Genomic DNA, 18,168 nt, shown 5'->3' on the forward strand with positions numbered 1-18,168 from the left:
GTGAAACTTGAGCAGAAAATATCTTTAAAATAAAAAGGATTTATTTTTTATTGTAAAATGCCTTTGAGTTGAGTTAGGTTTTAAGTTATCTTCTCCTGCTTTTTGTTTTTGAAGATTTTTTTTTTTTTTTTTAATATTCAGGTGAAGAACAAGCTGTAGTTTCTGTTGGGTTTTTAACCCGCCACCTTTGACCAGCTAGCAGCGAGTTTATACGAAGACCAACTGTAACGAGACTCCAGATTACATCTAAAAATGTTAGGGAGGGGCAGGTGTTAGCAAAGAATGATCATGTTGATTCAGATTCATACATTTTGACCAAAGTCCCAATGCAACAGATGGTAAAGATAATAATAGAAACCCCAATGTACAAAATATTAGAATTTTACGAGTCTAAGGTTGCATGGTGCATGATTGGGGTCCTGTCTGTGGTTAGATAGGCTAATGATGGCTTGTCTCTGCCCCTGTTTGCCAGATTCAAATGTTCAAACATTCCTTCAGTTTCTTTTTATGATAAAAAATTTAGCTAAATTGCTACCTGCTCCTGTAATATTCCACACAGAGCTCATAGCCATTCTTCCACCATTCTTTAAAGTCTTAGCTGGCTAATTAATGAAGCTGTCAATCACACCATACATGTGGAAGCAAGAGAGAAGCAGAATTCCCTAATTAGAGAGCTTTCCTCCCGAGAATGGGATTTTGATAATATCTATTTCATTCCTGACTCCTGGAAATACTGACGATTCCAGTTTTTTTAATTTATTTTGTTTCTCCTAAAAGCACTTCTTCTTTCACAGCAGGAAGTGCTGCATTACAGAGCGTCTTCATGCAGATTAATTGGGGGAGGTCTTGGTGGACGGTGGCTGTCAGAGTAGAGAACTTGACACCTAAAAGGAGTTTGGATCCTCCGGCACATTAGTTAAAATCGTGAAATTGTTTTGTCTCCCTCTTGGCGTTCTCTGTATTAAACCAAAACGATCTTTTCCAAACCTTGACCAAACATTATTTTTTGCCTGAACATAGTATGAAAAGACCATGACTAATGCTTTAGATGCTCCATTGTCATTAATTTTGCTACTCTATGGAAAACCTTCAATCTGCCTTTGTTAGAAAACAACATATCTTTTGTATGATGATAAAAAAATAAGAGCTGTTATATCTTATAACCTTAAAAATAAGGTTACATTTACCTTGAAAAAGCATCAACTTGTTTGGTTGATGGGCTTTTGGTAGATATGTGACGGGTTCTCAAATATATTTAGGAAGCAGTAAGTGGCCCACCTAAGTATTTTGTATTTGTGGGAAACCCTGGACCAAGAACAGTTAAAGTCACCACTCAGATCTTTGTAGACTGAGTAAAACTGCATGCAAGCCTTTCATGCAAAGACACACTTGATTATACCACTATGCCGTTTTTACACCAAAAGCAGTGTGTTTTAAGGGGTTACACCCACTAAAACAAGTCAGTTCATACTTTCCCATTGCCAGTATTAGCATGTTCAGCCTCAGTGCTCTGCAAGCTACAGTGTTTTCAGAACTGGTCCAGAAACTGACTCCCTGGGGACAGCCTGTAACCACGACAACATGAAGAGGTGGCTTTACACTGAATGGGACCGAGTGTCGATTAAACACTTTCCCATTGCACTCATAAGTCGGATGTTAGCAGGTGTTAGCAGGTCCTTTGTCCATTGTCATATAAAAACAGGCTCTAGACTAGAAGTCGTTCTCTGCCTCATGCATGCAAATATCACAGCATGCGCAGAAGAATATGTTACTGGTTTGGTCAGACTGCAATATCCTGACAGATTACTTGGACACTTAAGGAATATTTACAAGACTGGGTATGTACAGAATGGTTCTTACTACACTTTTTATGCCCTGCGTCCTTGTTGTTGCACATTTTATAACAAAGGGTTAATTTAAGGACCTGGTCTGACTCATGTTTGAATGCTTGTGTAATCTTGGTCTCCTGTGTTTTGTTCTGTAGTGCATCTCTACGCGTACCGGATGTGCTTGTGTGCATGTGCACTTAAGTCAGGATCAGTATTGTTGTCACTTTGCTCCTTCTCTCGCTGCTTCCTTCTCTTCTCTCACGCACTCCCCTCACTCCCTCTACAGAGTGACATTTATTAATTAAATATGGTGTACTGCCGCAGGATGTGCTTCCCATTCCACTATCTCCAGACACTAATAATTACATTGGCATTTAACTCCATGATAAGCCGACCCTATGGCCTTTATGAAATGTTCCCCGGGCTCAGATACTGGGGAAAATATAGACTGATGCCATGCTGTATATTGATCCATCTGTCTGTTTTCTTGCTTTTAATCGTAAGAGGCAGTGTTCATTAATGTGATTTAAAGAATTTTACAGAAACACCTAGTTTTTACATCATTAAAGTAAAATTTGCTGGAAACTCCTGTTTTATTTCTGGACACAGTCGGACTGATGATGACAAGTTAGTGCTGTTGAATAACTGCTGACACGCACACAAGGGTGACGATGATTTATGGCACGTAATGTTCAGTAGCTTTAAAGGAGGATTGTGGCAGGTTTGTGCCACCGTGGGTTCCCAACAGATAGACAGACCACTGGATTCAAGTTAACCTTTTATTTTTAACTTGGACGAACAAGGATGTAGCTCCTCCACGCTCTGTCTCCTGCTCCTGTCCTTGGCTCCGCCAGGTCATCTCCCGGCTCCATCTGCCCCCGCCCGGACCAGCACGCTACTGATAAAGGGGAGAATGATTAGCTGATGATGTGCAGATGTGCCCATCATCTCCCCTCCCCCTGTCCTCTGAGCTCTTCCCACCTCTCCTCTGCACCTGATGCACCACGCCCCCCTCCACAAGGATTTTGTGGCTTTTGTCCTCAGAAATAGTCACCACAAGGGGGCGGAGTCTTTTAAAAAATATAACACTCATAAACTCAGGCAAAAGTCTGCTGACACTACGGTAAGCCTTGGGGGACATTCTTATTTCTCATAAGCCCAAAATAATGCGTAAAAGTCTGATAAACTAGCTAACTTTACATGTTTACAGTTTACATGATACAATTAGCTTAATTTTCTAATGCAAGCATATTGCTATTTTGAGAAAAGTTATAGCAACAACATGAGCTGCATCTACCGACAGTATAGTTACGTGCTCAGTCGAGTTGAGTTTCATGGACAGATCAACATGACCTTTCAAGGACCACATTCCTTGTTAAGTAAGTGGTGGAAAACAAAGCTTCAGATTCACGTTGAGCTGTACAAACAAAGCCTGCGTAGTTATAACAACAAGGCCAGACAGCTGCATTTATCTGAAATGATTAATAAGAATGTCAACAATTCTCGAACTCTGTTTGCTATGGTTGAAAAACTCACAAATCCTCCTAAACAGTCAAACCCAGACCTCCTCTCCACCGAGAACTTGTTTTGCCAAAAATAATCATAAAAATTAGACAAAACATTCACGCAACACAGACAAACAAGAAAACTAATCTGTGTTTAAAACCTTGAAATAAATCTGACGTTATGTCACAATTTAATATTGTTTATTTAAAAATCCTAGAGGAAACAGTTCGGCATCTGAAATCAACAACTTGTACTCTGGACATAATACCATCCGACTTTTTAAAAACTGTTTTTACCTCAGTAGAAAGTGATCTCCTACAAATAGTTAACAGCTCACTGGCGTCAGGCATTTTTCCCAAGTCACTAAAGAAAGTTGCCATTAAGCCACTCCTAAAGAAGAGAACTCTAGACCTCTCTATAATGAACAACTACAGACCTGTCTCTAATCTCTCTTTTATATCCAAGATTATTAAGAAAGTTGTATTTAACCAGCTCAACGACTTTCTGGATGAAAGTGGAAGTCTTGATAACTTTCAATCAGGCTTCAGACGTCATCACAGCACTGAAACAGCTCTGGTCAAAGTGTTAAATGACATTAGGTTGAATACTGATTCTGGTAATGTTTCAGTCCTGGTTCTGTTGGACCTCAGCGCTGCGATTGATACTGTAGATCACAGAATCCTGTTGCACAGGCTGGAAAACTGGGTTGGACTTTCCTTAACTGGTTCAGGTCCAGAAGGTCTGAGTTATTTTGTTACAATTGGCAGCTATGAATCTGAGCAAGTGGCCATGACTTGTGGAGTCCCCCAGGGGTCAATTCTTGGACCTCTTCTGTTTAACTTGTATATGCTCCCTTTGGGTCAGATATTGCAGAACTTTAACATCAATTATCACAGTTATGCAGACGATACACAACTTTATGTGTCTCTGTCACCGGACGACTGCAGCCCAGCAGACGTACTGTGTCAGTGTCTGGAGGAAATACACAGCTGGATGAGAGAGAATTTTCTACAGTTGAATGAAGACAAAACTGAGATCATTCTGTTTGGTAGCAAAGAGAAGAGGGTCAGCGTTGGTAAATATCTTGAGACTCGGGGACCTTACAATCACTGACCAAGTTCGTAACCTCAGAGTGTTGATAGACTCAGATCTGACTTTCAGCAGCCACATCAAAGCTGTCATCAAGGCAGCTTTTTACCATCTCAGAAAATCAACAGAATTAAAGGTTTCCTCTCCCAAAAAGACCAGGAGAAACTCATCCATGCATTCATCTCCAGTAGACTCGATTACTGTAATGCTCTTTTAACTGGACTTCCCAAAAAGAGCATTAAACATCTGCAGCTCATCCAGAACGCTGCTGCTAGAGTTTTAACCCGGACTAAGAGATCTGAACTCATCACACCAGTTTTAAAATCTTTACACTGGCTTCACAGAGTAGATTTTAAAAGCCTGCTGATGGTTTACAAATCCCAGAATGGTTTAGGCCCAAAATACATCTGTGATATGTTCAGAGAATATAAACCCAGCAGAGCTCTTAGATCCAAGGACTCAGGTCAGCTGGTCCAGTCCAGAGTCCAGACTAAACATGGAGAAGCAGCATTTAGCTGTTATGCTGCAAACAAGTGCAACAAACTGCCAGTGGAGATTAAACTTTCACCAAATGTAGACATTTTTAAATCCAGGTTAAAGACATTTCTTTTCTCATGTGTCTATGCATGAAATATCTTTTAACTTATCTGGACTGTTGCTTGTTTTTAAATTCATTTGAATTATTTTATACGTTTCTCTTTATATTCTTTTATGTATTTTTAATGCTTCTTACACTCCATGCAGCAATGCTTTTATTTAATGTGAAGCACTTTGAATTGTTTTGTACATGAAATGCGCTATACAAATAAATTTGGCTTTGACTTTCACTTTGAGCTGAATCAATGGAAACTCAATACCTTTCAGAGTCTTGTAACATCCAATCAAATTGTGACTTAAAGTTATATACTCTACATTAAAATGGAATTTTAATAAACAAATGAAAGTGTCAGGAGCAAACTGTTGGCTCATCTATGTAAGTATTTCTCTAAAAGATTATGCCTCAGCAGCAGATCTAAGTGAAATTAGCCAAAAGGCTTTCAGAGTATTAAGTTTGATTAGCCCTTACATAATTACTTTGCCTCAGGTGGCCTAATTTGCCTGGTACATTGCAAAATGATTATATGGCTTATCAGCTTCAGCTTCATCAATTGATGCTTTAGTCACAATTACTCTAAATAAGCATTTAGCTTACAAAAATCTCCACTGTATTAGTTACATTTCATTCAGTTGTCAGCTTAGAGCGTGCAATCACTTTTATCTGTTGTCTGGTGTCATTCCCCTTCAATTCTCATTTAATTTTCTTCGATTGAAGAGTAAAAATCCAGAAGTGACTTTTTTTACTCAGTGTAATATTGATAAATCATTCCTGGTTTTTTTTTGGGCAATCTTAGTTTGTCTGGCACAATATGGTTGTTTCCTCAACTGTGGTAGAATACAGTGGAAACCGCTTATAGTGATCACGTTGGTCCAGAGCCAATTTGAACACTATAAGCGGTTGATTACTAAAACCGAATTTGTATTACAGTACAGGTATTTCACTTAATTTTTTTTATGCAGAATATCATCTAAATGCCATTTGTATCGTTTTTCAATGAGAAAAATTAAATGAAACGGATAGCTTCAGCATTTACTGAATTTTATTATCATGCAAGTTTAATTACAGTACTGCGCAGTCCGCCGTCGTTAGCATTCATGACTGTCTCTCGTTGCTTAGTTAGACTACACAAGGTAGCCTGAGGAATGCCAAGCTTCGCCGCAGCATCTCATTGGCTCGTTTTTGGTAATTTGTCATACGCCTCGAGGAGACTACGTTTTTCATTCAGAGAAAATGACTTCCTTTTTCCAGCCATGATTCGCGCGCTTGCTGCCCGGTGTCAACTCGTTACGTTAGCTAGCGAGGCAGAAGCATAGGGCAGAAGCAGACGTCCAGAAAGGAATCAAGGGAGTAAAAAATAAAATAGCTACACGTAGTTTTAAAATTATTTTTGCACATGTTTACATTCATAAAATGGCCAAAAATGAACATTATAAGCGGATTTCTTGATTACTATAAACAAATTATTTAAACAGCATTTGTATAGAAATGATTCTGTCCCAAGCCTTTTGATCTATATGAGCGGTTGATTACTATATCAGTGACCACTATAAGCGGTTTCCACTGTAATGGTGCAATCTCACAGAGCAATGCGATGTAATCACTCAATGAGCCTGAATAATCTCTGATCACTGAATTAAAGTAGAGATTCCAGTCTCACTTTTTCCATAGGGGCAAAACTGAAATTACCAGAGAATGTTTCAGTCAAATCCAGCTGGACTTCAAATTTGACCACACGACTCAGGGGAGTGAATGTATCCTTACCCGTCAGTGTCAGTGAAGTTGAACAGTGTTCTTGGGTGTACCTTGGGAAATCCACCTCTGATTTCTATTATTTCGGTTGAGGTTTTTTCTGTCAAAGGGTTAGAAAGAGGATCAATAGTGCATTTATTTATTTAGTTTACTAAGGATAAAAGCCCAGGGTTAAGTGGCAAAGATGAGGCAAACTGATGAAAGTAATACCAGCTTTACAAAGCAGTTCATTGTCCACTCATGCATGTACACATCCTTGAGCACATATTTGCCATTTAGGGCCCTTATACACCAAACTAACATCAAGTACAAGCAGTTAAAGCAGACCCCCCTGCTGTGCCCCCGTATGTTGGCAGCATCAAGGAAAGTAATTGCTTGTGAGCACACTACAAAGACAACTTCTAACTGCGAACTGCGCATGAGGATACAACTTTGCAGTGCAGGATGGAGCGGGAGTCTATTAATTATTCACAAGGGGCTAATGGCCAATGGATATCACATGAATGAATGTGCTGGCAAGACCAGGCATGGCTGGATTTGCATTCCTACCCTACTTTTATCTAAAACTGAGGATATACTTGCTTCTTAACCTTTTGCTCACAAAGGCAACAGGCTCTTGTCCACTCGTAGGGGAACTCAGACCGTATAGTCCTTGCGCTTTTGCAGGATGTAAAAAATGTACATAGAGATGATAGATGAGGTTATATTTAAGGCCCCTAAATCAAGGCCATTGGATATCCAGGTACATTTGCCCCAACACAGTCTCTTAAATCGCAACCATTTTGTAACTTGCAGATGTGTAGCATTAAATTCTGAGAACGTGCACAACTTACGCTCCAAACATACTTGGGATACTTGAGTTAGCTATCATAAATATGCAAATGTAAAAGGAAAAACTCTATTACGCACCAGATCTACTAGATACTCCCTTTCAATTATGGCTCGTGGTACCTGTCAACTTTCATGCTTCAGTCACGTAAATTTTACAGTGAGATTTTTGTTTTTTCATGTTTAATTTTTATTGAGATTATGAATGAATGAAGTACCAAGTGGAGTAAATGGTTAACTTTACAGTGAGATTAAATTTGATTTAGTAGTTACCCCCAATGGGCATTAAAAAGAATGCACATTCGGGTGTTTCCATTTTGTTTTCACTTTTCAGACCCAAAGGGTAAGAGTGTCTGCTTTTTTCACCCAGTCTGTGCTTATGTATTAACCAGCTCCCATTATTAGAAGTGTTTCACCCTCTGATTTATCTCTTCATTTTGACCATTGAAATCTTCCCCAGCCTCACCAATTTCCTTCTCCTGCAGGGCATTGGAAGTGGTGAATCTTGAGTTGTGATCTTGTCTGATGTTGTGAAAATCCACTTGGCTGTGCAATTCATCAGTATCTACATTCTGTACACACAGCCCTTCATCTATCTCTCTGGTCCCATAAAAATCAATTGATTTGGCTTATAAAGTCCTAGGCTGCCACTTCCTCCTATGGACGTCGGAACTATTTTCTGAGAGGGGGGGGCGGGGTAGGCAGGCACACTTATGGATTTGATTTGAAGTTACTTTATAATAGCATGCAGTTACAAGAGAACTAGAATGGATAAACATGGCATCTTTATTGTTAAGAAAATGAAACTTTGATAACTAAATCAAACCCTCCCAAACACCACCTCACTGTTTTATCAGTCTAAGCTATCTGCCCTTTCACACTTTCACACAAACTTTACTTCGATAGTTGGTCTCTATCCGAAAGAAATGATGATTAGATTCCTTAAAGAGCAAAACCTGGACAACCCCAGGCAGCTTCCCATCATCCTGAGCTACTCTTTCTGAGCAACTTTGTTGAACTTTAAAAGTCCTGTGATCATAGTCTCCACGTTCTTGGAGGCTCAATGCTTTCACCCAACAGCCTGAGCTGTTCAACTACACACTGAAAGATCGAATCCTAAACTTTCTCTTTTCATTTTGGCTTAAAAAAATCCCAGCCTGCTCTGAGCTGAACAACCTGCCCTTCCTTTTCTAAAAGCCATCAGCATCCACAGGAGTTGAACCCCCTCCCTCTGCTTCCAGAAGCTGCTCTGTATCTGCCTGAACCACCAAACCACAGCTTCAGCCTCCTTTCTGAGCTGGTTCCATTCTTCTGTTCGGATGCTGAACTGCAGAGTTTATTTCTTGAAGAGCTTTGATCCCTCATCTTGACAAACTTAAAGCTGCTCAGTCACAGTTTGAGCCATTAAATCAGAGAATGAAACTTTCCAACTTAAAGCTTTTCACTCTTTACTTTGACCTCTTAAACCTGGAGACATTTAAACTCTTTAAGCAGCACTCACAGGACTTGAACATATGATCTCTGAGTCCCAAAGCAGTTTATTGACCCTCTGAGTTTCGACTCCGCTTCTTTGTGATGCTTTCTCATACCTAACTCAGTCACTGCCCTTGGCGAGTGCCCCATAGAAGTGAACACAGGCGCATGTACATGCCTCTGCTTCACATTGCGTTACTGTAGGTCAAGTGGTTCCATTTGAAATTAAACTTAATGAGCAGGTATGAGGATGTGTTTGTGTGAATGTCTGTGCCTGCTATTGTGCATCTGACAATAGGCTTTGATTAAAGTTATTCAACTACAAACGGAGATTTAACCTGAACTTGCAAAACCAAGTACATGCACACTCGCATGACATGACTACTGCCTGTACAGTGCGAATACTTTTTTATCAATTTTAATTCTGAGATAGTAGAGCTAACATATGGTATATCCATCCGTCCATCCGTTATCTATACCTGCCGTATTCAGCTCATGGTTGCTGGAAACAGATGGTATATTGAGATAAAATGTTTCTATGACCTGTACTCCCCGTGAAAGTATGATTATTATTATTATAATAAGGTTTTAATTTCACTGTGAGTTTGGTGCAGTGCCATGTTAGCCCGAGCAGGTTTCCTGTCCTCCTCATTACTTTAGCTTGTTGAGGCCAAGTAATTTTTTTCCACGTAAGAATGCGCAGACCAGTGGAGACTCGGTCTCACTGAACATGACTGACTAACACACTTGTGATTCCATTCATGCTAAAAAAAACAAAGCGTGTGTTGGATATCTTCTACAATCTTTCTGACAAAGCTGGTTTTGACCCTTTTAAATACACTGAATACACTGTGACCTCTAAGAACTTCAAACATAGTGGAATCGATTGTTGATTATTGTCCTTCAGTCTTCATAACCTTTAGAGAGTCCATAGAACTGTTCTGTTCGAAAGCACTTAAAGTCTTGAAAGTTCAACATCTGGGATCCGTGACTATTTCCTCCAAATTTCATGGCAGTGAACCCAATAAATGTATCTGTCCAGACCAAAGTGGAGCAACTATGTAGAGCCAAACAACTGGCATGTCTTAAGATGTGGAGTGTATACTGATGACTGTTTGCAGAAAGTATGGGACTCATTGACTAATGAGGAAGATGACAATAAAGGCTGATCATTTTCCCAAAACACCAGCGTACTCTGCATCAATCTACTGATGTGAACAAAGACTCTAAACACACATCAGCTTTTTTCTTTCTTTTTCAGAGCAATTAGAAAGATCTCGTTCCTTGCAGACACACATACTGCAAAACTTTATTATTTTCTATTGCAAACAAAGTAAAAGAGCTATAACCTTGATCTATAAGATCTGACTCGTCTTTGTGAGCTTCTCGTGTTCTTTCTTCTGGATTTTGTCGTCACGTAGGATTGTTACATCTTTTATTGCTGCTTCTTCTGCAGTTGGTCAACCATCACAATGTCCGGTTGCTCAGCGTCATTAGCTTATCAGCCTGAAACCTTTTATTCTCTCTCAACTTTAGATAGACAGTGCCTTCCATTTTTACTTTTGGACTTCCGAACCATACTTGGCACAGATGTTCTCGTACACTACTGTAGCCACTTGGTTAAAGCGATCCATGTATGTCATCCCTGTCTGCTTCTTACACCCCGCTATTATGTGCAGAACTGTCTTGGGGTTAGCTTTGCACAGCCTGCACCTGGGCTCCTGTCCAGCGTGGTTTACCCTGACCTTTTCTTGCCACTGATAGGACTTCTCAATATCAGCCAGTTCTTCAACCTGTCAGGTGTCCATACCTTGCAGGAGTTTATCCTCCCTTGATCGTCCCTCTTCTTCCTTCTCTTTTTTTTACATGGTTTCAGCAGCCTGAGTCAGTCAGTGGGGTTACATGGCACTGAAAGGATCGGATAATTTGCTAAATTACAATAAGAATGAGTTGAGCAAGGGTAATTATCCTTGGATATATGGCGGTGAATGAATCGGATCAGAGGCACAAAGCATGTCATGCTCCGATACGATAGGTGGCGCTGTACCCATTTCAACTATTGCTAATAGAGCAACTTCCGTTTGACCGCTTCAACACCAAACTCAGGCATTCGAGAAAATGGTGAATGAAGAGCAAGATGAAGGTACGTCCCTCTACATTTCGTTTGTGATGAGCTGCTTATTGCACAAACAAGATTCACAAAGCCATTCTCAATCGCGGTGTTTTTCTTTCCGACCGAGAATACAACAGTAATATCGTCTCTTCCGACTTCCGGTTCCCGACCTCGGGAAAAAAATCTCGAGCGTGCGCAGAACGCACAGTCTAAATCACCATGTGCTTCACCCGTCTACCAGCACGTTTATTTTGACTTTCAACCGAGTTATCTCGGGGTCTTAATCCGATCGCGACTAACTCGATTCGAACCAATTTCTTGGCAGATTAAGGTGTCTACATGCACTTAATAACTCAATCTTATTGTAATTTAGCCAATTATCTGATCATTTCAGTGCCATGTAACCCCACTGATTCACTCAGCTGTTCATCTTCTTGGTGTACTCCAGGATCTTTGTTGTTTGTCCTGGATAGTAGCTGTGACTCACTTATCCTCAGCCTCCTGTCCTTTATCTTAGGGTTCTGGACTTCAGGTGAAACTGTCCTTGCATTGTGACAAGCTTTCTTGTCTTGATATCAGTGGCTTCTATCACCTCCTTTGTCTGAGTAATTATACCAACAGGGCATCTGATAACTGGTGGGACATACGTGTTGATGGCTTGGACGTTGTTCTTCCCGTTGAAGCTGACCCTTCGGGACCTGCTTTACTCTTTGTAGGTACTTGTTTGTGGCTGACCTCCTTATGACCGTGCCCTTCATGGTTGGCGTTTGCCCTGGAGACCCCAAAGTATTTGTAGCCATCTTGAACATCTGCCGTGTTTCCCTCTAGTTGTTCAGCCTCTTCAGTCGTGATCGTCTTGCTTTGTAACACTCAGTCCTAAAATGGGGCACAAAAGTTAAGAATGTTGTCTAGAAGAATTAATAGCAGCAATCCAGTTGTTTAAAGGATGTTCTGTGAAGTTTTTGCCACACCTCTGTTCCACCTCAGGTGCTACATATCCTTCAGAGTGGCCTTTGTCTAACACACACTCTGTGCCTCCCTTTGGCTTGTGGAGAATTCTCCAAAAGGTCACATTAGGATTGCAAGCCAAACAAAGTGGAAGAGGATAATCCCTCTCAAGCAGTACAAATGTCCTCTCTTGACACATAAATCAAACTGCACACCTGCATATGTATGGAGCCCCAAAACTGAAAAGTTTATCACACACCACATGCACGGAGTGATTGCTTTCCAGGGTACAAATGTAATTGTAATGCAGTCCAACACAATAGCTCAGCGACTACTTTAATACTGTGTGGGAGTGATAATATTTTCACTTGTGTGGGTTCATGGTAATAGATGTTTCATCCTCTTGTTTGTGCTCCTTCCACATATTTGCGAGGCGATACATTTCATAACTCTAACTTGAAACCCAATATTTTTATGCCAGGTAGATATAAGTAGTATTTGTTGAACTGTGCTTCTGGGACTAGCTGGATCTATCAAATAACATAGCTCAGTATGTAACCATGTTATTTGATCTTTTCTCTCTTGTAAGGCAATATCTTTGCATACTGTTTTATCAGCCCTAGTGTTAGCTTACCTGCATGAAGTTTAGGGCTTATTTCTCTGAGCTGATGTGGAGTTTTCATGTCGGGAGTTCAATCTCTTAAAAATTGAAGTTGGGATACAACTTAAATGCGTATTGTACCGCTGCTTAATTTCAGCAACATGAGTCACTGAAATGTAATCACTGGTGTTAAAGTTCTGATTTAGAAAAGCATGATGAAAACATTTAAAATATTTTACCTTAAAAAAACCCCATCTCTCCAGATGTATTTCTCATTAATTTACAGGTGAATTTTATATATATGTTTATATATATATATATGTATCCAAAGTAAGATCTTGAAGTATCTTGTGACGTCTGTCCAACACTGATATTTAAGTTTGTTAGATAGCTCAGACAATGAATCAATTTATAGTCATCAGTCTGTTAGCCTCACCTTCTTAATGAGTAAAGGCGCATAAGCAATAACAAAAAGTGAAAACATAATCCCCTAAAAGCAGTGATGAACTTTGGCCTCAAGCACAACTCATCAACACATCTGGCTTTCAGTCCAGTTCTCCGAATCTGTCATGTCTGTTAGCTTAGCTCGATTGTTGCGTGGTATGTAAAGGCCAGCGCCCGCTGCGACACATCCCTGCCAAAATGGCTTCCAGGTGACACCGTTTCTGATGAAAAAATATTGAAAGCTGTATCAACTTCTACACCTCCGTCACCATCCTTTACCTACTGATGTATTGCAGCATCAAGGCTTTTTGTTTTTTCATGCATTGCAGAAGGTCCTGTGACTGATGGGCATTCACTGGTATTCGCCGCCTCACTGACTTCCATTTCAGCTGGCAAAAGGCGGCAGATTAATTTGCTTGTCAATTTATTTCTCCCTGCTGGAGCTTGTGTTTATTGAAATAGAAGGAATGATGCGTTTGTCTTCCGGTGAATTAAAGCATGCCGTGTGTATCTGGATAACCTAAACGTTCTTCTTGATGAATGGCATTTGACTTTTATATGCTTAAACTTCTTCTGTATGGCTGTAAAAGCTCATTTAATGAGAGGGTGACTTGAACAGATGAGCAGATATGGCCGTGGGGATTATTGGGAGGCGAGGTGAATGGGAGATGGATGATGTGCTGTTTATTATTAGTTATGTAATGAACATTTTATAAACCCATTCCTGTGGGACCAGCAGGCCCTGGATGTGTGTCAGATTGTGTACATGTTTTCGAAGGGATATGCACTTAATGTATCTGGATGAATTAAAAATTTAGAATAGAAGGAAAAAAAACCCTCATGTTGAGTTCTTGTTCAACTAGTCGTCATGCTCGGACTGATTATTTATTTACTGCTTTTGCTTACGGAATGTGTATGCTACATCAGATGAATGGAATGAAATTAAAGTTTTTTTAAGGTTCGGTTTGCAAAAGTTTTGGCAAATGACGGCGGTTTCATCCCCAGGCTTTGTTGGGAGGAGACCATCAAATGGATCTCACCAGGTTTCGGCACACACTCTTTGACGTTCTGACAAGAGGAGACCGTGTCAAGGTAAGATCCAGAGTTCAGAGTATTAATTGTTCATGTCTCTTTCTGTTAATGTTTTTTTTTTCCTGCTGCTTTGGTTAGTTCTTGTGTGAAATACAATAAGGAACTGTGCTTTTATGCTAGTGTCTCTTTTCATCTAGAGCCGTTATTATTGAATAGATTTATTTGCTCAGTTTGTGACCAAATCCATGTAAAATGAATGACACGCCTACCCACATTCTTAATGTTTAGTGCTTATTAGCAAATGTTAGTTTGCTCATACTTTTAACTAAGGCGGTAAACCTGGAACATTATGGCTTCATGCTCAAATACAGATGCTATTATCTAAGCTGAGTAATTTCAGTTGATAAGCTGAGTTGTATGACAGGTTGGTACTATTTGGAAGCTTGGTTCATCTTGGTTTCTGCAACCATCAGTTAGTCATATTTCTGTCAATTTTTGCAGAAGCATGATTTCACCTGGACACAGTTAATACATTTGTTCTTCGCCATTGCCATTCCTTTAAAGGTTAATGAAGACAGTGTGAAGAACGGTGTGAATTTTCACGCCGGAGTTAACCGAAGTTGTGTGCAGGAAAAGTTTCTCTTGCAGTGATCTAATGAATGAAGCACTGAAATTCACAAACTGAATAAATAATGTGACAAACCTTTTAGAATACAGACATCTTCAAAAATCTGTCATTTCGCTTTGACCTATACCTATTGCTTATTCCCACCGGCAGTTTAAAAAACAACTTGCTAAAAATGGCTACATACGTGAACATTTGAAGCCGAATCGTTGGTGTCTTCTCTGGCTGTGTGCACTAACCTCTGAGAGCAGTTAGAAAACAATAAGCACAGAGTGAGGAGACTTTGTTTTCCTTTAACTTAATGTGCAAAGGCTTGATCACTCCTGGGTTGTAAACGTGGCTGTCACAACACAAATTACTTCATGATTCTCTCTTTTGTTGAGTTTGCGCTCACCTAGCACATTTGTGTCAGAGCACGGGTTCATATGTTTTTCATCTGACAACCAAGGCCTGAAAGAAAACCTTCGTGTTTCTCCATCTCCTGAACCGAAGACTGGGAGAGCACCCGATACCATCCTTTCATTTCCGCTCCTCCAGATAAAAAGATGAGAGGAGGGGGAGGACGAAAGTGAGGCCTATCGCTGGGCAGCAGTGATTGAGTCCCTTCACTAAGCCACAGCGAGATCTGCACAAATAACCCACTCTGCCAATAAAAAGCCAGTCATTTCCATGGACAAAAAAAGAAAAAACATATCACAGGGCTTCAGATTAGATTTCACCGTGCGCCTGGCTTATCTTAGTGTTGTTCCATCACAGAATGTGACTCGTGAGGCGAACTCCTGTACCCCGTCTTTTAATAAAAACACTATTGAAATACATATGGAGCAAAAACGGAATGATTTTGTTTCTACAATGTTTGTTTTTACAATGTGGATAAATTAAATCTTTTCTTCTGCTGCACAAAAAACTACATTTTCAGGATAGTTTTCTTTTTTTATTCCTATTTTGGGTGAGAACAAAAGCATTTTTCTTTCATATTCAAATATACCAGCTGGCTTAATGCATCAATAGAATAACTTGGAAAATATCCAACAACAAATAAGAAATTTGAAGGCTTGGACAAGGCAGACGTCTTTCTTTGTTTGGTGTTTGGTGATGGCGACATAGCTATGGACAGATTTCAGCCTGTATTTAAAGTCCCTGCACCGATTCCTTCACACAATAAATAGAAAGCTATGAATATCCTTATGTGGACCCACCTATATCTCCGCCCGCCAGCAGATGAACTGCCTGCCCCGTCTCTTCTACCCTATGAAATTGTCAAATCTAACAGTGGGGTTAATTCTGCCACAAGTATATGAACCAGAGACCTATTCTCAAGAGGAAGAAACTAATTATATAAGGTCACATGCAAGTGAAAGTATGGGACTGGGAATTTATGCGCCTTCTGTCACTTTCACCAGTCTTAGAAACATAACCATATTAGGCTGGTTGTGGCTGACCGAGGGCTTTTTGCCAGCTGTTAAGAAGGGGAAAAGCAAGGTCAGGGAGCCCTTTGCTGGCTGTTGTGAATAAGAGTAGGAAAGAGAGAAAATATGAAAAAATAACAAAAAAAACAAAAACATAATTTACCCATTAAGGGACATGTGTCTCCTGAATAAATGGCTGGAACAGCGTCAGACTTTATTAATAATTCAGCCGCAAAAACAAACTGTTTTAGGTCAATTTTGCAAAGCGGTTGCCCAGAAATTATGCTGTATGATTAATCACATTTCAATTTCTCTTACAAATGTAAATTGTAAATTCTTATGAAATGACTATAATCCACAACTTTGCGGCATGCTATGTTGTAAGTGCTACGTACCTTTTCTCCGCAGCACTGTGCTCCAGACCTCAAGCTTGGTGATCATTTTTATTCATATTTTCTTATTGATATATGTATTTTTCACTTATTTATGTATTTCACTTTATTTCCATTTATTTTTTGCAAATAAAATCATAGTGTCAAGACCAAATATATTCAGAATTGTAGTTGCAGACCTAAACTGCAGACCTGTTTTCTCTCTTGTATCTTTGGTGGAATCTGACTTTGTGGCATCACAACCAGGTCTGCCATCCTCACAGCAAGAGCAAAACACACCAATTAGCCTCTTTTTCATGGCTTTGTAACTTCTCACTTTTATTGCTTTTTGACAGCATATGCAAATTCATTCTAAAGCTCCACTCGGCCAGTAGTCAGGGCTCACCTCTGAGACAGTAGCTGTTAGCGTTAATGACTGATCTTGCTCTTGATTTATCACATAGCAAACATCTTAAGGAGATGTTAACAAGGACAAAAACTTGATTTTTGTCAGAAAGGAGCTATGAGTCCCCGACATAGACACCGTTTAAGGTTGACCTTACACAGGTTGGCGACTGTCTCATTTGTAGAAACAGAAGTCTGCCTTTCCTGAGCTTGCCTACCTGTGCAGTGTGGACTGCACCTTGAAGACATTTGCTGAAATTGCAGCTTTTAGGATTTATTCTTCATTTTTCATTTGTCTCCCTCAGCTTGCACCGACTAATTTGAGGGCCTCTTGGGCTGTGAACAAAAACAAACCTTAAGTTCAAATTCTGCAATATCGATATAACAAGAAAAATTTAAATTTGGCAAAACAAGCCAAACATAGAGGAAATAAATGTCATGCCTTCGTAACAAATAGTTTTGGAGTTTCATTTGTATTCAAAGGTTACATTGAACTATTTCATTGAAGCATTGAGAGTGTTCGTTCTTTGTTAAGTCAGGATGGTTGGTGTGGAAGTTCCTGGTTCCAATCTTGGTTGGTGCCTTCCTTTGTGGAGTTTGCCTGTTCTCCCCGATGGATTGGTGACTATAAATTGCACCGAGGAGCGAGTGTGCATGGTTGTTTGTCTCTGTGATGGACTGGCGAGCCGTCTGTGATGTACCCTGCCTCTCCACCAATGGCGGAGTCCATTCATATATCCATCCTCTATACCCACTTAAGGTATAGTACAGTAAATGCATTTTTTTTTTAATGCAGAAAGAAATTCTTAAGATTTAAAGTTTTTTTTAAATGTTGCAGGGTAGGAGGTTTGATAAAGAGAGGTTTGTAAGAGGGTTGATAAAAATCAGTGCTGCTGATGCTATTTTAACAGTTTAACAGATCGGTGATGTGAGAAAATGCTTTTCATTTCAGCTTGTGCGATGAAGTTGATGTAGTCATTGTTATATGCAAAACAGTTAAAAATAAGCCCGTGAAGTGATAACCGTTTTTATTGAGCTGCTTTTCCATTGGACGCTGCCGGCACTTAAACATCAGAGAGACACTTGTATGACAAGAGGTTGTGAAGCCCCCCTGAGGCTTTTTAGTTTCTATACGTCTTGGATTCTCA

At 39.9% G+C, this 18,168-nt stretch overlaps 1 protein-coding gene across 1 annotated transcript in view; it reads left to right on the forward strand.

The window, feature by feature from the left end:
* Positions 1-18,168, forward strand: part of LOC142368422 (glucosidase 2 subunit beta-like) — a 132,852-nt gene that overhangs the window by 31,940 nt on the left and 82,744 nt on the right. Inside the window, exon 9 of the mRNA XM_075450578.1 lies at positions 14,184-14,270. Within this exon, the coding sequence (XP_075306693.1) occupies positions 14,184-14,270 (87 nt within the window). The remainder of the gene's footprint in view (positions 1-14,183; positions 14,271-18,168) is intronic.

Source organism: Odontesthes bonariensis, chromosome 19 (assembly GCF_027942865.1).
Source record: "Odontesthes bonariensis isolate fOdoBon6 chromosome 19, fOdoBon6.hap1, whole genome shotgun sequence".
NCBI lineage: Eukaryota > Metazoa > Chordata > Actinopteri > Atheriniformes > Atherinopsidae > Odontesthes > Odontesthes bonariensis.